The following is an 18498-nucleotide window of genomic DNA, read 5'->3' as shown; positions in this document are numbered from 1 at the left end:
ATAAATTATATGCTTTTTTTTAAATTAAAAATTAGTTTTGATTTTTTACTAATACAAACCTTCGAAACCAGTTTGAACGTAACAAATTTGAAATTTTTGCGCTTTCAAGATTCATTCAAAAGCAATTTATAGAGATGTGTACTACCTGACCGAAATGGTTACCTCTTGTTACAATAACTCAGAACCAATCAACATTCCAGATGTTTTCGTTCTCTTTGCTCTCCTTGGTAAGAGATAAAAGAAGTTAAGATCATTGATGAAATTGTTAATTCGGCGAACTTTATAATAGAACGACGTGCTTAATGTGGACTTTTTGCGGGCACTCTATCCGAGCTAAAGGTAGAAAAACTATCGCTTACTGCTAGAAAAACTATTTTCATTCTTGTTGAATGGACCAGAATGGTGGCTATATTTAGTAATTGCGCACGTTTACTTTAAAAGCGAATTTGTAGGCGGTAGTCCCTTTACAACTCAGTATCAGCTCATTGGAACTATTAGCGAAATTATAAAATGAAATTTCAAAGGCGCAAGCCAATTTGAAAAAGGTTTAAGAAATTTAAATTTATTCCATAGAACTAACGGCCATTTTATTCTTCGGTAATAAGAAACAGGAAAAATTAAAACAAAAAATATAATTTTAAAAACATGATTAGTAATCATTTTCCACATTTCCTTATAGAGTGAAATATACACCTGGGGTGTAATCAATTTAATACTTTTAGTTAATGTAGATAAAAGAGAGTTTTTTGTTCTTTGGAAAAAGAGGTATACTTAATTACAAAACTGAAATGTGCCTGATTTCATTCGTATATATAACATAAAGTGAATAATATAAAAACACAAGATTCATCAAAACTAACTTGAGACTAATGATTCATTTTGTATCCTGTCAATCTGTATTCAAGCCATAAATTTACTGTGTTACTTAAAAAATTTACTTTTACTATGTCCATAGGGTCACATATATTGGAGATGCCATCCTTTCTTAGCAATTACCTTCATACATTCACAATTCACATCACTTACAAAACACATCAGCAAGTTGCCACTTGCATAGATTGTTACATTGTAAAGGTACTTAATAACCGTAACCTCTTCTCTTGGTTATAGTGTCAACATTGTAAAAGTACTTTGTACCGTTGTTTGTAAAACTCGTCAAAATGAAGCAGGAAGATGTTCAATTCACATTAGATGATGGCCCCGATCGTGCTTTTGAAGGTGCAACATTACAAATTGAAAATGAAATGTTAACAAAATCACAAGATAATGCCATGGATTCGTCGTTAGAAACATTGCTGAATGGAAATGCTCCTAAAGGTGCTGAATCTCCCAATAAAAAAGGTATATTATAGAATGAATATCCATTTAAAATTTTCTTTTTTATTTTCTTGAAAATATCCATTATTATTTCAATCTTAGCACGTCCTAATACCTTAGCGCTAGTCCCGTGGTCAGGAGAAAACGCAAAAGACTTCTTCTGCTATCGTAATGGATTGGTTTCGAATGCTGTTGGTGAGTGCAAAAAAGAAGTATTAACGCCTGATGACGGTGAACTTATTGGATCTTGGTTGTTAACAGAGTATGTGCATTATTTTTTATATGTACGAACTAATCTAAATCTTAGCATTAGCATCTTAGTATTAGTTTTTATAACATTGATGCTCACATTTTTTATATATTACAATTCTTTGTATCTTTTTCTTCTAGGATAAGTTTTTGGGATAATGAGAAAGAAAGACTGGTTCTTCTTACCACGAGAATGTTAATTACAGTGAAATATGATTTTATAGCTCTTAAACAGTTAGATTATAGAAAAGTTCCTTTGGATGTCATAGATACAGTCATTGTAGGAGATCTTGCGTATCCCCCGATCTCTCTGATACCGTAAGTAGTTGCTATGCTGTTTTATCAATGTAGGAGAAATATATTGACTAACTAAACTAACAACATCTGGAACTTGTCAAGTGATCTTAAGATTGTTTTATGAATAAAATATATTTATTTAAAATCATTTTTAAGGGAAATATGAATTATAAACAAGGCCAAGATACTAAAACTTTTTGATGGCAAATTTAAAGAATTGTACCATGCCCCTGCATTCGCTATGCGTTGTAAATTTGGAGCTATTTCTCCTAAAAAAATGAAAGTATCTTAGGTTATCATAAAAATAAATAAAAAAATTATGGTGAAGAATTATTTTTATTGCAGCCATATTGATGGATTAGCTACAGGTGTCACAAGCATTGTGAAAGGCTGCCTTGTTCGGCCATTGCAAGAACGATGGGCCGGTATGCCATCAGCTTGTACAAGTGCTAATACTTTTCGAATTAATAACTTCGAGGCAAGGTATAATTATTTGAAAAAAGGAATTCGGGTTACATTATGTATGTTTTTTGTTTTAAATGGAGTGTTTATTTTTGCTTGGCTTTATAATTAGGTTTTAGTTACGTTCTTGTAGTTTTTAGAACGTTCTTAGTGCACCGTTTTAAATATTTTTGTTGGTATGTGAATAGCTCTTAGTACAGTAACTTTTTTTACTTTCTCTTTCTACTGATAAGAACAATTTTTCAAGCATGCGAAATTTCTAATAGTTTTTCACCGAAAATTCATATTTTTTATTCCCAGTCCGAAATAGTGATTCTAGATAAAGATCAGCCTCTCTGTTTATACTTACATGTGTGTGTTTATATGCGAATTTATGGTTAAAAAAAAAAATCAACTTATCTTACTTTCTCTCAGGGATGTCTTTGGCGTTTGATTAGCTCTCTAATGTAACCGTGCATTATGCAGTTTTATTAGAGACAATTGTTTATTTTTAAACAATATCATGCATCACGTTAATTTATATTTTGCACATTTTACTGAGTTTATTTTTTCCATATATAAATTCAGGATGTTTTGCATAAGCATATCAAAAACGGTTATAAACACACTCGTGTTTCTCTGGCTGCAGTACAAGTAAACCATGAAAGAGATACACCTGGTATGCTTCGTACAGAGCATCGTCTATCCGTATTTTAGCACTTCTGGTGCCTGCCGAAGAAGAGGATTCTTGCACTAGCACCATATGATTAAAAATTTTGGGAAGAGTGATATTAGAAAGCTAGGCTACCCTTATATTTAGCACTTCTGTCGGTAGCTATAGAAGCGTATCCATGCTCCTGCACCAAAAAATTATTTTTCAAATGGGCGTGTAACAGTCATACATAAACTTAACGACGAACTTCCCAGAAGCTACCGAAGCATTTCACACATAGTTACCCCACCTAAGCAAGGTGTACACTGATTCCAAGTCTGTAAACCATTCTTCAAACTTCAGTGATTTTCCTTTTTGTGTACACAATATTATTTGGGATTAAAATTGGATTTATTTACGAATCGGAACAAAACGTTATAGATATTATGATTATTATTAATATGTTTCCTCCACGCTTTTTAGTATTTAATTTATTTTTCATTATAAAGAAAATTTCACTTATCAACATTGTAGTAAGAGAAAGTCATGCCAGAAATATATGTGCTTATTTTTTTTAGCTAAATATTCATTTTTCTTGGTAAGAATCTTATCATTTACCTACTCAAAACCTTTTTCTTCTTTTTTTAAGTCTTAACGTTTTAGAACATATGAACATATATATTGAATATATATATTTTTTAATTATTCCAAAATTCTATGTAGAAGCCCTTTTTCCCTTCCTGGAATGCTCTTTTTTTTTCTTTCTTTTTTTTTTTTTATATAACTTTTAATATTTCTCTTTGCAAATCCAGGTCAAGAAATCTAAGCGGAGTGAGGACAATGTGGAATCAGGGAAAACCGTTGTCTTTTATAAGAAAGTGGAATCCATTTGAAAAGGACATACCATTCAACACTTTCACTTCGCATCCTTTATTATGGCATACTGGTTAGTATTTAAAAAAAAAATATCTTTCAAGAAAGAAGCTGGTATGTTTTCATAACGTATATTTTTTAATTGTAATAATTTTTGTTTTTAATGTTCCATTGTACCCATTTCAAGATCATATTCTTCACTTCCTTATTGAATTACGGTTCCAAATATTAAAGAAAGCATGAATTATCATTCCATTTGTGAAATAGTTTTTAATTTCCTGCATACCATTTCCTATTGTTTTTTGTTTTGTTCTTGTTCAGGCTAGCCTCAAAAAGTTAACTTTAACTATCTTTTTTCTTTCAATTTCAGTGGAAACTAAGGCAATTTATCTCTTTAAGAGTTTCTCATTAAAAGAGAAAAAAAATTGCTAATAAAAAATGTAACCATGAAAGTTTTGAATATTCCATAACTGTCATTTTATTTTTCATTTCTTTCGAGGAAAAAAAAAACAACTGGAAAACTTTTTAAAGATACTTCATACTTTATTTTTCTTATTCGCATTAACCATTCAGTTTTTATTATTGGAATAAGTATTATTTCCTAATTTTGAATAAAGTTGAATTTTGATTCTAGATGACGACAATGGAGAAAGAAAAATCTACAACGTTGACGATTTTTTAAATCAATTAATAGAAACAATGGATCGTAGAATCAAGACTTTTCAATGTTCTGTGCAGCATAAACCAATTCTTTTGGAAAATTATTTAGGACTTGGTGCACTTATTCATAATAAAAATTCTTTAGGCTTTTTTAAGGTACGTGGAAAGTTTAGCTTTTAAGAAGTATCTATTGAATAATTAATTAAAAATAATAATAGTAATGTTAACTTCTTCAAAGCTTTGGTCAAATTTGTTACCAATGAACTATGTGCAAAACAATCCTTAAAATATTTAAATATAATTAAAAAAAAATATATTAAGTAATAAAATATAACATTAATTCAGTGCATTTTGAAATAAAAATATATTTATACGTCTAAATATGGCCTCGTATATTTTTAATAAGAGTATTAATAAATTAATTCTTGAATTTGAGAAAAAGGCAAGCTGTTTATTTTCTTCTCTTTTGTAAGTCAGTCTCGCTAGCTAGACTAAAATATTTTCTTAAATTAAACTATATTTAACATGTAACTATTGCGAATGCTAGGGTACTCTAATCAATTTGATATATTTTAATTAATGTGTGATTTTTATGTATTAAATATACAAATACTTTGAGAAAAGAATAGAAGTTAAATTACATGTTCTCGTTTGTAATTTAATGAAATGTTATAACATTCCTGAATTAACTCAGTACCTATTTAGAGCTTTATAACGTTATCATTTTATAAATAATATATCGAAAATAATATGAATTCTATAAATTATTAATGTATTGTAAATTATAAAATTAAAATATACATTTTTTTAAATAAAAAGGTGTACTTATTTCAAAAACTTCTAATCCTCCCCCAAAAAATATGGGTGGCAAGAGTATTTTATTATTCAAAGAAAATTTTTTGGAAAAGACTTTTTCAATATTATAGAATGTTTGACACTTTTATATTAAAAAAAAAAAATGGAAAATCCACGCCTCGTTTTTCGCAATAAAAGAGAAGGAAAAGGTGTAAAACCCAATTGTAACATTTACCATTGTCTTACATATCGATGATCGTTGTGAAAAACACTATTTTCTCGCCAAACTAGTTCACAGTTTCTTACTTTTTCTTCGTATAAATGAAAAGAAAAGAAAAGGGCAAACCTATTTGTAACATTTACTACCGTCCTATACATCAATGTACGTACTGGAAAATAACCTTTTCTTCCCATATTAGCTCACAGTTCCTTACATTTACCTCTTTTCTCACAAAGATAGTGAAGAAAAATGTCTATCCCAATTGTAACATTTACAACTGCTGTCCTAAATATCCATGTACGTATATACAGGGTGATCCATTTAAAACGCACCAATCGCTAATAACTTTTTAGGAAAGCGGTATTTCGAAAAAATTGCTTTTATCATCAAATAAAAGCAATCATCACATCATTTTAACGCATTCACTAATGCTAGACTTCTTGACCTATGATTACGGTAAGAATATCTCAGCAAAGTGTTGATCTAGTGGTCAAGAGCGTGGTTTTGTAAGTGGGAGATCTCCAGTTCGAATCTTGCGTATGCAGTCATCCTTATTACATAAAAAATCCTAATACTTTTTTTAATAAAGTGTAGTCATAGGCGGGATTCGAACTGGGAATCTCCCACTTACAAAACCACGCTCTTGACCACTAGATCAACACTTTGCTGAGATATTCTTACCGTAATCAAGAAGTCTAGCATTAGTGAATGCGTTAAAATGATGTGATGATTGTTTTTATTTGATGATAAAAGAAATTTATCCTGACCCACAACCATTACATTACACTACATGTTTTAAAATCTTCAATTACTATTATTTTTGTTCTTAGCGTCACAAATAACATTTTTTACAGTCAGAGGACCTCCAAAAACGTGTATTTCTGGAGGAAAATTAATATCGAAAACCGTTCACGAATAGTTAAAATTTTAAATCTGATCTTAAATATCTCGACTAATATTAGGGATATCGAAACGGGATTAACGTCATTTTTCACAGTTTTTTATGTACTTTTCATAATCATTGTCAAAACCATTGGTCCTTATATAACCCCAATCGGGTTTTTGGCTGTAACTCCGCCAAAAATGAAGATACAGCATCGGGGGTAAAAAATTTGAAAACTAGACCAAAAAAAAAAAACAGTTTACTTCGTGGGTTTTTTCGAAATTCCGCTTTCCTAAAAAGTTATTAGAGATTGGTGCGTTTTAAATGGATCACCCTGTATACGTATGTATATATGCGTAAAGGTAGTTAGATCATGTTATGGTTGGCCAGTTTTGGAAGTACGAGTTAAGAAAAACCTTTACATTGGTCAAGAATAGTGACTGTTCTCTCTTCTGCATTCTATTTCTAGGCCAGGGGCAGACAGTACAAATACGGATGACCAGTTTTGGAAGTACCAGTAAACGAAAAAAGGTTTGAAATAGAAAAATTCCTTTAATTTGAACCAAAGAGCGATTGTTTCCTTTTCTACATTCAATTTCCAGGCCTCAGGCAGTTAGTGTAAATGTGGTTAGCCAGTTTTGGAAGTAACGAAAAAAGGATTTATAATGGGAAATATCCTTTACTTTATCCGAGAAAGTAATTGTTCTCTCCTTCGTATTCTATTTCTAGGCCACTGGTAGTTAATACAATTGTTTTAGGACAGTTTTGGAAGTACCAATAAGGTAAATCTGGTTCGAAATAGGAAACATACTTGAATTTGACCACAAAAAGTGAATATTCTCTCTTCTGTACTCTATGTTGCTTAGTAGCGCGAGGAACCATTATCTAATTAGAAAGACAAGAATTAGCTCTGTGTGTCAATGCCAAAAAATCTCAGTTCCTCCGTCAACCTAAACTACGCATAGAACCTGTAGTGAAACTACTTGAAATGAGTATTAACCATGGGACAACTCTAGCTTACAACCACACAAGCTGTATTCTACTAGAAAAACAAAACTAATAAAAATACAGCTACCTCTTAGAACTTTTTGTAAACAGTATAACATTTTTAGGACCTCACTTAACACATGTATGTTCCCTTAGCTACAAATAAAATGATGAAATAAAAAATCGAGTTATTTCATAAGTTATAATATACCTTTTATTGAAAAAATTCGTTACTACTTATAAAAACATGTTTAATTATTATTATCTAATTAACACTGATAAAACTATTTCTTAACAGAAATATATAATTTCTAAATCACCATATAAATTCATCAGCAGTAATCAAATCCTTCAAATCTTGTATAATAACAAACTCATCTTTAGACTTTATTCTCATTGATTTTATACCTTCAAAAGTTGTAGTTATAGTATCAGAACTAAATGGAGACTGGATTTTTTCTTGAGAAACTACGTTACTACTTGCATCAGAGTTTAATAACAAAGTTGCAAAACATGTCTGAGATTCTTTATTTTTCATTTCAATCTTTTTATCTTGCCTTATTTCCATTACGATTGAGTCAACAATATGTTTGTTAGGATTAATGTCTGTGGTTTGATTATTTTGATTTATGTCTGAACTAGGTACTTTTGGAGTATCTTTCTTAAACTCCATTGAAGTAGGCCGAACTATAACATCTGCTAAGTCACTTCTTAAACAATTACTTGTAGTTTTTAGATCTGTAGACGATTTTTGAACTAAATCTGTTTCAGAATTATTAGATACTTTAAGTGACTGGCTTATTGAGAAAGTTGGCGCCGGAAGAGACAAACATGAAAACGTTTCCATACTGTACATCTGCTCCAAAGCTGAATCATCAATTATATTTTTTAAATCATTTTTTGAATTCATAGATTTATCATAATCTCTGGTAGTAATATGGTTTGTTTTTTCTAAGGCAGCTGGTTGTGTTGTAATCTCGTTGTTGGCTTGTATTACAGTTAATGGTACTCCCTGATAACTTTGCTGTGATATTTCGGATCTAATTTCATTACTAACTTCTTTATTGATTTTTTTTCTTTTATAAGTTTTAAAATTAGTTGAACGCTTAGCATTACCGTTATTTGCAAAATTTGAATGTTGTTCAGCATTATTTTGTCGATGTTGGTTAGATTCAAGTGATGCTTCATCTTGTGATATATCTTTTATTTTGTTCGTAATATTTATTGGTCGCCGAAGTAAACCTTCTTCTTCAGCTTGTATTTTAATAAAACTTTTTTGTTTTATAGACGGTATGATGCTTATAGAATTAGGGTAAGGATTTCTTTGTGTACCTACCACATTTATAGGGTTCATCTGAAGTGAATTTACATTGGATGTTTTTGTATGGTTTTGAATTTGATTGGGTTTCAATTTGTCATTAGGAGTGTTATTATTAAGATTGTTTTTATTATTGACTAACAGTGGATTCAAATTGTATTCAAAAGTGTTATTTATTGCTGGATGTGTGAGGATTTCAGAAAAGTTTAGATTTCCAACAATTGGTTCCGTATTTTTACTAGTGGCTTCTGAGCTAGTAATGTTAAGAACATCTTGCAGTAGCGGACCTATTTCTGCTTTAGCTCTTTCTTGTTCTTCTAGTTGAGAAGGATGTACGATAAAGGTTTTCTCACTACTTACTGTGGATGGTTTTAAATTATAACTTTTTGTAACCTGAATGTCTCTGGCGGTAGAATCCGTTGTTTGGCTAGTAGTGTCTAAACCATTAGTTACAAGGAAATGAGGAGTCAGAAATTCTTTTGTTTTATTATTAGTTTTTTGCTTTGGTACTTGGCAGATATTTACATAAGACATCTTATTATTATTATTATTATTATTAACAACTTCCTTAGTGCTATTTTCTAAATTTTCATCATTTGATGATTGAATGTAGGTTTTAGAAATGTTCATGCCGCAAGAGCCGGAAGTGCTGTGTATACTTGAAGTTTCTAACCCATTGTTATTAGGAAGAGAATTTTTTTGCCATGCTTCCAGTTTTTCATTGATTCTTCCTGGCGTTTGTTTTGGAACAGTAATCACATTCAAATGATTCTTTATTTGTTTTGACAGTATTTCAACATTTTCTGAAAATTTCTGGGGTTCTAGATAAGATCTTACTTGCAAACTAATATTCTTCATCCGTTCTACGTTTGCCAAGTGTTGTGATTGCTCGCTATTATTGCTATAAAGTTGAGTATTTTCTGGTTGATGAATTATTTTTAATATAGATTTCCCGGTTTGTTTCAAGTTATTATCATCTATAGAATATCGTGTCCTCACATCATTTCTTAAATATTCTAAAGGGTTTAGTACGTCTGGTTTAGTTTTTGAAATAGGTGTCATTTGAATGTTTTCAGTTGGAAGAGATTCTTGAGTCAGAAGTTTTAGTTTTACCTCTTTAATTACCTCATTTTTTTTTTGTACTTGAAAGTTATTTAAATTAACAGTTGTATTATTATAAATCTCCAGATCAGTATTATTTTTTGAATTTTCACCCATAGCTGGATGAATATAAGTTTTGGAAAAGTTCTGGCTACCAACTTTATGATTTCTTTGTACACTTGAGCAGTTGACAGAAAAGGGATATGGTTGCGGAACTTCCGATTCTCCATTGATAGTCCTAGCTTTTTCTATTTTACTAGTTTTGTCATTTGAATTAGCTTTTGCTTGTTTTGCCTGTATTTCCACATTTTCTATTGGTTTTTGTGTTTCGGAATCAGTTTTTTTACGATTTTGCTTCTGTTTTTTTCTTTGTGATTGCTTTTTGCTATTGCCATGAAGGTTAGTACTCTCTTGTCCTTTTAATACTGATTGCCCTACTTGTTTCATATTGATAAGAAGTTGTACATTTTGATCATTTCTCAAATAATTTTGTGGGTTATTTGCGACTTGTTCATTAGTATTTTCAGAATTATTTACCTGAGAATCAGAGAAATTTTGTGTCAGTTGTTTACTTATATTAATATTTGGTCGCTGCTTTTCAACTGCAGAAATAATTTCTTTATTTAATAAATTTTGTTCCACGACATTTAAATCCCTCATTTCAGTTTCAACAGATAATTCACTATCATGAACTATAAATTTTTCTGTTAAATTAAAGTCTTTTACTTTATCACTAATATTATCATCAATAAAATCATTCGTGCAATCAGTTTCTTCAACATCCATATCGTTCGTATTTTGATGTACATCACCTGCATACTTATATTGATCTAAATACAATGACCTATGGGATAAAATATCTTTATCATGTGTATTGATAATTTTTTTGGAAAACGATAATTTTTTGAAATGATTTTTCGTCTTTGTTATCATAGATTTAATGGTTTTAGTAGGTTTCTTGTTTGCATGTAAGTTCTTTTTGTATTCAGTAGAAACAGTTGTGGGTAACGATTCATTTTTATTTTCACATTCAACGGTAAACCTAAATATTTAAAAAAAAAAGTTTTAGTTACTGAAATATTGAAAAATTTCGACTGTCCGGTGATGGACAGTGTTGTCTGTAAGGAGAGAACACAGTCCGAAAGCCGGCAGTACGCTGAAAAAAATTCCGGGCGCCAATAACCTCAGATGTTGACGCACCTTAAATAAATAAATAAAATCTAATGAAAGTTATGCAATATAAGGAATTACTAACTCTGAATGTTTTATGTCGCATTCATAAATAATGACCAACATTTTTTTGAGCAGCTTTTCACAATCCTTTTGTAATTTGTTGGCATAAAGCTGCAAAGGTTTTTTCTGAAACTTTCAAAGAAAATTAGCTATATTATGACTAGAATAAGGGATGTACATTTTTTATTAAAAAGGTAAAATAAAAATGTAAAAAAAACTGTACTGGATAGAAAAATCTGTTTTAAATTTACCGAATTTAAATTTTTAGGAATTTACCGAAAGGATATATGTCAACTAAGCAAAACCGAATCGAAATTACTTAAACCTTTTAGCATTTATTAAACTTATTATGTACTCTGAATTTTTGACGATTAGATTAGAACGTAGGGCGTGTTCTGTACTAAGACATTACAGCCCCAAAAAAGCTAATTTTACCGACCCGATATTTTCTCACCAGACTTTTGCGCATTATTCTATAGATCTCTGAAAGCCACGGTCTCACATCACAACCAATCAGAGGGGACATAAGAGACCGATTCTTCTTTTCCTCTCACAATCTGCAACGGACTAAAAAAAGATAATTAGTTGAAACTTTTTCATGTTAGCTACTCTTTAATATTAGTTAATGTTATTTTAACAATAAAACGTTGCATTAAATAGATTGAAGGAAAAAAGTGGCGCTAATCTAAGGAAAAACCTGAAAAGTGAAAATATCGATTAAGTAAAATGTTAACTTTCGGTTGATGGAGAGTAATATCACTAAGTTTCCTCCGGTTCCTATTGAGTTACGGGTACGCTAACGAATTATAAAGAAAGAGAAATAACGATAAAGAAAAGTTTTTTCATGTTTGAGTTCGAGTTTTTTCACCATCACTATTCCCTTATGGGTTTCCATTGAACACTGTATACAATAAAATAACGGAATTTTTCGGCCTTCTAAATTTCTGTTTTTTAGAGTTGGGGAACGCTTGCAAAGTACGATGAATACATAATTCCGGAATAAATTTAATTATTCTAATCTGAAAAGAAAACAGTGTTTTCTAAAATTGTGTTACATACGAAAAACAAATAATTACATTATTGATTTATTATCCTTACACATTCTAAGGTTTCATCAATTTTTATTGTTCGCTGATTATCACGTAATGTTAGAGTAGTACTCTTTACAGTTTCTAGTATTGTTAATGCTTCATCCCTTTGAAGTGGTTTACTTGTTCCCCTGATCCAATTCAAAATTAATTGATTAATTTCGTTTAGGGTTGTTTCCGTTTTAAAGAATTGGCGTTTGAGCTGTAATACACACAAAGCTACTAAGAATATTGTTTTGGTTTTATTTTCTGACAGGCTTTAGAGTTCAATATAATACTATCTTCTTGGCCAATATTTCATGAAACATGTACTTTCTTAGAGGTCAAAGTGTTGTTTGACATTATAAAATAGAATTATAATCAAATTATTTTATAAATATGTCGCAGAGATATTGATTTATTTTTTATTGCTAGAATTAATTTTCAACTGTTTCCTAAGGTCTCTTTTTTTGTTTTGCTAAAATACGAATAATTATATCTGAACGAAATGTAATTGATAATGCCATGCACATTTTTTAATCTTGAAGAAAAAGAGTATACGAATATTTTATGAAATATTGCCCTCTAGATTTTTTTATACCAAAAAAAATTATTTGCTCTTAAACTAAATAAGTTAGAAAAGTAACTTTTTGAGCAGTAGAATTGGTAGACTGTCCCAATACTTGAGAATCACCAATTGATGCATTCTCACGTTTTCTCCCTTTCTTAAAGCAAATTATTTCCTCAGAAAAGTCAGGCGGTAGCTTTCTCTTAGCAACACGTTTTTTCAATTGCTGAGCGCTAGTTGATTTTCTACTTTGTGTTCCAGTAAATTCTATATTTTTGTCTCTCTTTCTTAAATTGTAACTCCCTTTCTGAGACTGTGTAGAATCTAATGAAACAAAAATGGAATTAATAGGAATTTACAAAAATATTTAAAAGGCACAGAAATAAATTATTTAACTGATCACCATTATTTGAGTTCCTCACACGTAAAGAATAATTTAATCTTTCACCAATTTTTGTTATTTCATCACTGAGGTAATCACGTTCCTGCTTGATATTTGTTTCCATAATTTCAGAATTTTCTTCGTTCGGCTCAGTAAATTCTGAATCGGTGGGGCATGAACTACTTCTTGTATTACATTTAAACGAAATACTTTCATTTTTACTTAAAAAATTGTTATTTTCATTCTTGAGCTTCTTGTTTTCAGTATTTGTAGTTAAATCCTGATCTTTATTTGGTAAATGCCACTTTAATAATGGAATGCCACTGATTTCGGGCATCGTTTTATTATTTTGCATATTGGTAGAAATTTGTTACAAAAATAGTAATTTGTAGTTAATCAATGACAAGAAACTTTTACTAACGAAAAAATTCAGCTTTATTTTTGTCTTGCAGTTTAATACTTAGAAATCCCATAAAACAAAAATGCAAAATATTGATTAAAGGGATACGGTGTACATGTACAGGTTCGTGATCAAATCAATACCTGTATTCAGATAATGACCCTCAAATTACCTTCGAGGTAGTGTACAATACGCCACAGTGCACTTGATCACTCAATATATATATATTGTTCCTAAAGTATACGAACATGGATTGTGCCGTTATCTTCACAACTCGATTACCTCCATTTAAAAAAATTGAATTAAATTAAATTTAAAAAAGGGAGAAATGCGATTAAATAATGTACATTACTTTTTAAAATCCTGTTTAAGGTATAAATTTACTGTTATTATTCGGCGCCTGCTTCTGAATTTGAGTTAAATTATTGCAACGATTTCATTAGAGCACGGAGTTGATTAAAATGGCATCTGAAACAAATTATTTATTATTTAACAGCCAAAAAATATTTGTCGTTTAAAGGTGTAAATCTTTATTATTTGGGAAATTCATTATAAATATAAAAAGCTATGACTGATCCAAGTGCACTGACATTAAATTTAAGATATTTCAAAAAGTGGAGTTGAGCGTTTTGTACAGTGAATGACTGGTAATTACTGATAGTAAGGCGGGCAAGAATTGAGTAAATTTTTGAGCTAAATAAAAGTCAAGAATTATGAGATAATTCTCTAAAAATCATACGTAAGTACAGTTATTCAATAAACATTAATTTTGATCATTTCATGATATAGCATACCTTCTGCTCTCAATTGAGGATAACTAACAAAATTATAAGAGACATATAGAAAGTAGTTTTTGTATTGAATGATAGTACTATACTTTGTAATAGTATTAGGAACTTGATTTACTCGATGCTAATTGCGTGATTGACTCTCTTTGTTCACATCTCAATACATTGTTGAAGAGAGTGCTTGAAATAAACCGCAAAAATGTGTAACGTGGGCGTACTTCTGAACACCGGTCTTTGGAATAAGTTCTGAAGACATCTCTATTTCATGTATCGCTGGAGCGATTGTTTGGTGGAAGCACCATGATCATTAGGATTTTTGTCATTGAAATCTGTAAAACAAACAGCCATAATAGTTTACTGGAGGAGTAACAAGTAATACTTTGAACTGGCAAAGTTTACCAGCTCACTGAGGGCACCGATAAAACACATCTTCTCTATCTGAATTGAGTAACCAAATCGGTTCAAAAAGATAAAAAAAGGTTACATTAAAGTATTATTTGCCTACTTTATACCTAGCAAGCCAATCCAAAGTTGGTTCAGTGTTGGTTAATTTAATTAACGAAATTAATTAAAGAAATATAATTATCAAATACATAGAGGTAGCAAAAATAAAGTTAAAATATCTAAAATGGAAGTTTAGAAAATCTTATTCAACTCCTCCTAAAATAAGAGTACAATAAGGTGTTCCTATGAACGTCTAGTGAGTCACCAGCACGGTTAAATGTGAGTAAGGGTGGACCTATCTCGGGTTAGTGTATCGTATGCTTGTGAAGTTCAAGTTTGAAAATTAATAGAAAATTTTTGTTGGAGATTCTCAGAAAGGTGACATTGCCAAAACGTGGTCCGAACCATTAGTTGAAAAGTCATATAGTGAGTGATTAAATCAATTTGATTAACGATTAAATTTTGAAACTTAGATCACTAATTAATTGCTATATCACTAAAAGTACGATTAATTTCGCCGAATGAATTCTGATTAAAATTTAAAAACAAAAATTAATCAATTGAACTGTATTATTTAATCAGTGCCCATCTCTGGTACACATACACATCTAAGCTCCCACACCTGACTGCAATGGTTCTCTCAAAACCAAGATTCCAATTTTTATTTTTTAACATCCCACAAGGAGACTTTAGACACAACCAGAATAAAATTCGTCATTTTTCTGCATTTATTTAAAAAAATATATTTATTCAAATTAAAATATGAAACATTTTTTATAGTAATAAATAACAAGTAGAATTTCTGAAATAATTTATTAATACACTATTTACATTAAACGGGAATAAAGTGATATTGCACCTCTAACAATACGGACACTGAAACTAACTAAATCTCGAGGATGTGCAAATCTATATATTTTTAATACAATGATACAAATTTTAATTTATCTGGAATAAAAGAAAAAGTTTTGTCAATATCAGCTGCTGTCAGTGTAATATTTTAAATAATTCTTCTATCTAATTCCCCAAAATTTTTATTAAAGTTTGCGAAATCTACATTTTACCATCAGAAAGTCATTGCAGGTAATGAGTGAGTTACCTGAAGTTTGGAAGTAAATGGTTCTTTTGGAAAACCACCTCCTTTCGTTTTATCCAAATTAATTATTTATAAACTAATTACATCACAAACAATGTCACTTTGCTTTTAAACTGTTTTTTAAAGGAATATAGCACACTGTTGAAGATAAAGAAATAATTACTGGTTTTCACACATTATGTATCTTACTTTGGGCTCAATTTTACCGAAATGAGATGTTGAGCTGTTTTCACTATTCAACTTTCGGTTTGTAAAATGATTTTTCTTACGATCTTGTTGACGTTGTTGAACTAGCAGCTGTCGTTTCACCAGATTCCAACTGTTTTAACAGTCGAAATAAAGCTGCAGCTTCTCTAATACGGCTAAATTCGATACAAAATGCCTGCACTTCTATGAACAGTTCCTGTACATTAATGATTTTATTTCTAATTAGCGACTGTAAGAATACACAAACTAATCTCACTAATCGATTCTGCATATATCTATCTTTTATCGTTTCACAAGTAGAGATACAATTTGAAATGTATAGATGTACGAATTCGGTTGGTAAATCAACGGTAGTTGTTAATCTATTAACTACTTCCATCGAGTGTAAAGACATTTCCATATTAACTAGTACACTAAAATATTCAGTTATATGTGTTGATTGCATTAATTTTAATAAAACTTCTATTGCAATCAGTGGGTTGTTTTCTACTAAATCTGGTAACTTACTTGGCGTCAATCCTATATGATAAACTAATTTTGGATCTTTATCTAATTCTGCCAGAAGATGTTGCTGTTGCTGTAAAGTTAGTGCACTTTTAAATGCTCGCACCATTAACTTTTTGGCTTCTATACTAGAACTATTTGGCACACACATTGTTATATCGTAGGCAGCGTAATGTTCCCAAACGAAACCTTCTTCTAACCAAATCATTTCGTTATCATCGTAAAACAGAGGAGGAACAAGTCGAAGCATTTCAGGTCGGTAAGTCTGTCGCGCTGGAGAATCAGGATCTGCTATAAGTTTTTCAGCAGTACTTCTGATATCACTACTGTCGTAAGTAGCACTAGTCGAAATATCTGGTATTATAGACGGAATATGATTTTTTGCAGAGGACATAATATCGGCTTTGGCTTCACTCACTGCATTTTGTAAACTTGTTATGTCTGCCATTGAATACTCATTATTCAAAATATTATTCGGAGTATTCTTCAATAAATCTTTCCAAGTACACGAAATTATTAAATGTGATAGAAAACTTTTTTCAGAAAAAGTAATGTTTGGTTGACTCGGAATTGTTTTGTTACAGATATCTGGTTGTACAATTTGTAAAATAAAAGCACTAAACGGATTGTGTGCAAACGGTTCACCACGATACAATTCATTTAGTACGCTCAGCGCAACTAACCTCTGTGCAGGTTTTTGGATTAAATTATTAGTGATCAACGCAACAATTGCACTGCCAACTTTAAAATTGTTTGCTTTAGGAAAATTTTGGCTAATTTGATTAACATAATATTCTACTGATTGACTTTCTATATTGTCGTCTGTCAATAAGTCCATAAGAGTGCTGATTTCATTCACTGAAAGAGCCATTTATACAATTAATTTAAATACGTATAAATTAACATAAATACAACTTTATTATTTAAAAATAAGACAAAAATTTAAAATATGCTATCAGTTTCTACACTTCACTTATCAATGTCAACATAAAACATCTCAGTAAACCACTTATGCACCTCATTCATCCACTTTTAAATAACCTTAACAAAGACGCAGTGAACATATTTTTTTCGTTATTTACAATAAACGGTACTTGAGATTTTTAAATACTTGAGATTTCTTTAACAAAATATATATTTTCCAAAATAATATTTTATTCATGTTTTATTGGTTTATACAAATTATTTTTCCAAAAATTAATTTTCTACACGATTGGGGTGGGGTCGCTACTTTCTAGTTTTTCTTCTACTACTAGAAGTTGGGTATTTTTAATAAATTAATTTTCTTCAGGACATCTTTTTTATTCTGCTTTTAGATACTTTTTTTTTGAAATGAAGTTTCCCAGCGTATAATATTTTTCTAGAACTTAACGGTGCAACACCCATGTAGGTTCAGTATGCAATATCATTCCTCTTAATCTTGGGTTCAGTGAATATTTTTGAATGTTGAGCAATCCGCTTACTAGCTTTTATTTATGCAGTAAACTATTTTTATTTCCTTTCCCAGAAACTACAGCCGAGCGGTTAGCTAAGTACGTGATACTGGGATCCCGGTCTCAGCTTGGATTTTATTTAATAGATCTGAGATATTTGTGGGAAATGTAGCATGCCTGTAAAAGTAAGCGCTACTTTCTTTGTACATTTCAACAAGAAATTCAAACCCTCTTAGCCGTAACTACAAAAGAGAATCTTAAAATTCGGTAAGAAATGGTACAAATAATCGCAAAAACCTCAACGAAAGGCTAACAAGGAGCAAAAAGAGCTGGAATTGAAGCAGTAAGTGGTACTTTAAAACGCGACTCTTATCCAAAACACCTCCTTTTCAAAGTTTCAAACTCTACTCCTCATCGTCCATTTCATAAGTTCCCTTCTGACCAATCAGTGTTTTATAGGATTCCTTCATAATGTTTCAAACGTAAATAATACAACTGAAGAGGGTATAATCTTTAATGAAAATTATCAGAGATCTCTGGAAAAATCTATTCAGCAAAGAGAAACTTTCGGTTAGCAGAATTA

At 30.5% G+C, this 18498-nt stretch overlaps 3 protein-coding genes and 1 long non-coding RNA gene across 7 annotated transcripts in view; 2 read left to right on the top strand and 2 right to left on the bottom strand.

Moving 5' to 3' along the window:
- The first annotated feature begins 76 nt into the window (after positions 1–76).
- On the top strand, positions 77–4823 carry LOC141446958 (tumor protein p63-regulated gene 1-like protein). 3 transcript variants are annotated; one of them, XM_074114002.1, is made up of 7 exons: positions 77–227; positions 1111–1341; positions 1438–1579; positions 1708–1884; positions 2209–2346; positions 3769–3902; positions 4464–4823. In XM_074114002.1, the coding sequence occupies exons 2-7, from the start codon at positions 1161–1163 to the stop codon at positions 4667–4669; spliced, it is 978 nt and encodes a 325-aa protein (XP_073970103.1). In that variant the 5' UTR covers positions 77–227; positions 1111–1160; the 3' UTR covers positions 4670–4823. The 3 variants fall into 3 exon arrangements, with proteins under 3 accessions (XP_073970103.1, XP_073970102.1, XP_073970104.1); XM_074114001.1 differs by having other exon boundaries at positions 1420–1579; XM_074114003.1 differs by lacking the exon at positions 2209–2346 and having other exon boundaries at positions 1420–1579.
- A 2739-nt stretch (positions 4824–7562) lies between these two features.
- Positions 7563–13593, bottom strand: LOC141446938 (uncharacterized). 2 transcript variants are annotated; one of them, XM_074113954.1, is made up of 5 exons: positions 13065–13593; positions 12741–12985; positions 12125–12316; positions 11049–11152; positions 7563–10835 (listed from the first exon to the last, which is right to left on the bottom strand). In XM_074113954.1, the coding sequence occupies exons 1-5, from the start codon at positions 13396–13398 to the stop codon at positions 7691–7693; spliced, it is 4020 nt and encodes a 1339-aa protein (XP_073970055.1). In that variant the 5' UTR covers positions 13399–13593; the 3' UTR covers positions 7563–7690. The 2 variants fall into 2 exon arrangements, with proteins under 2 accessions (XP_073970055.1, XP_073970054.1); XM_074113953.1 differs by having other exon boundaries at positions 11049–11158; positions 13065–13592.
- Positions 13594–13770: 177 nt separating this feature from the next.
- LOC141446950 (uncharacterized) overlaps positions 13771–18498 on the top strand; it is a 5933-nt gene continuing 1205 nt past the window's right edge. Inside the window, exon 1 of the long non-coding RNA XR_012454028.1 lies at positions 13771–14182. This is a non-coding gene — a long non-coding RNA (uncharacterized lncRNA). The remainder of the gene's footprint in view (positions 14183–18498) is intronic.
- Not11 (CCR4-NOT transcription complex subunit 11) lies at positions 15470–17523 on the bottom strand. The gene has a single exon (XM_074113966.1). It carries the CDS (start codon positions 17351–17353, stop codon positions 16037–16039), a length of 1317 nt encoding a protein of 438 aa, XP_073970067.1. The 5' UTR covers positions 17354–17523; the 3' UTR covers positions 15470–16036.

The sequence above is a fragment of the Rhodnius prolixus genome, unplaced genomic scaffold, assembly GCF_049639745.1.
Source record: "Rhodnius prolixus isolate KJV_2025 unplaced genomic scaffold, Rpr scaffold_7, whole genome shotgun sequence".
Taxonomy (NCBI): domain Eukaryota; kingdom Metazoa; phylum Arthropoda; class Insecta; order Hemiptera; family Reduviidae; genus Rhodnius; species Rhodnius prolixus.
Note: the sequence above shows the minus strand (reverse complement) of the source record. Positions and strands in the feature narration are given on the sequence as shown.

Bases quoted from the DNA above. Each gene is read 5' to 3' on its own strand.
- LOC141446958 (XM_074114001.1), top strand. From the start codon at position 1,161: ATGAAGCAGGAAGATGTTCAATTCACATTAGATGATGGCCCCGATCGT. The intron at 1,342-1,419 runs GTATATTATAGA...TTTCAATCTTAG, and splicing joins TGAATCTCCCAATAAAAAAG to CACGTCCTAATACCTTAGCG. The intron at 1,885-2,208 runs GTAAGTAGTTGC...TTTTTATTGCAG, and splicing joins CCCCCGATCTCTCTGATACC to CCATATTGATGGATTAGCTA.
- LOC141446938 (XM_074113953.1), bottom strand. From the start codon at position 13,398: ATGCAAAATAATAAAACGATGCCCGAAATCAGTGGCATTCCATTATTA. The intron at 12,317-12,740 runs GTTACTTTTCTA...TGTGTATTACAG, and splicing joins CCAATTCTACTGCTCAAAAA to CTCAAACGCCAATTCTTTAA. The intron at 11,159-12,124 runs GTAAGGATAATA...TTTCTTTGAAAG, and splicing joins TTGATGAAACCTTAGAATGT to TTTCAGAAAAAACCTTTGCA.
- Not11 (XM_074113966.1), bottom strand. From the start codon at position 17,353: ATGGCTCTTTCAGTGAATGAAATCAGCACTCTTATGGACTTATTGACA.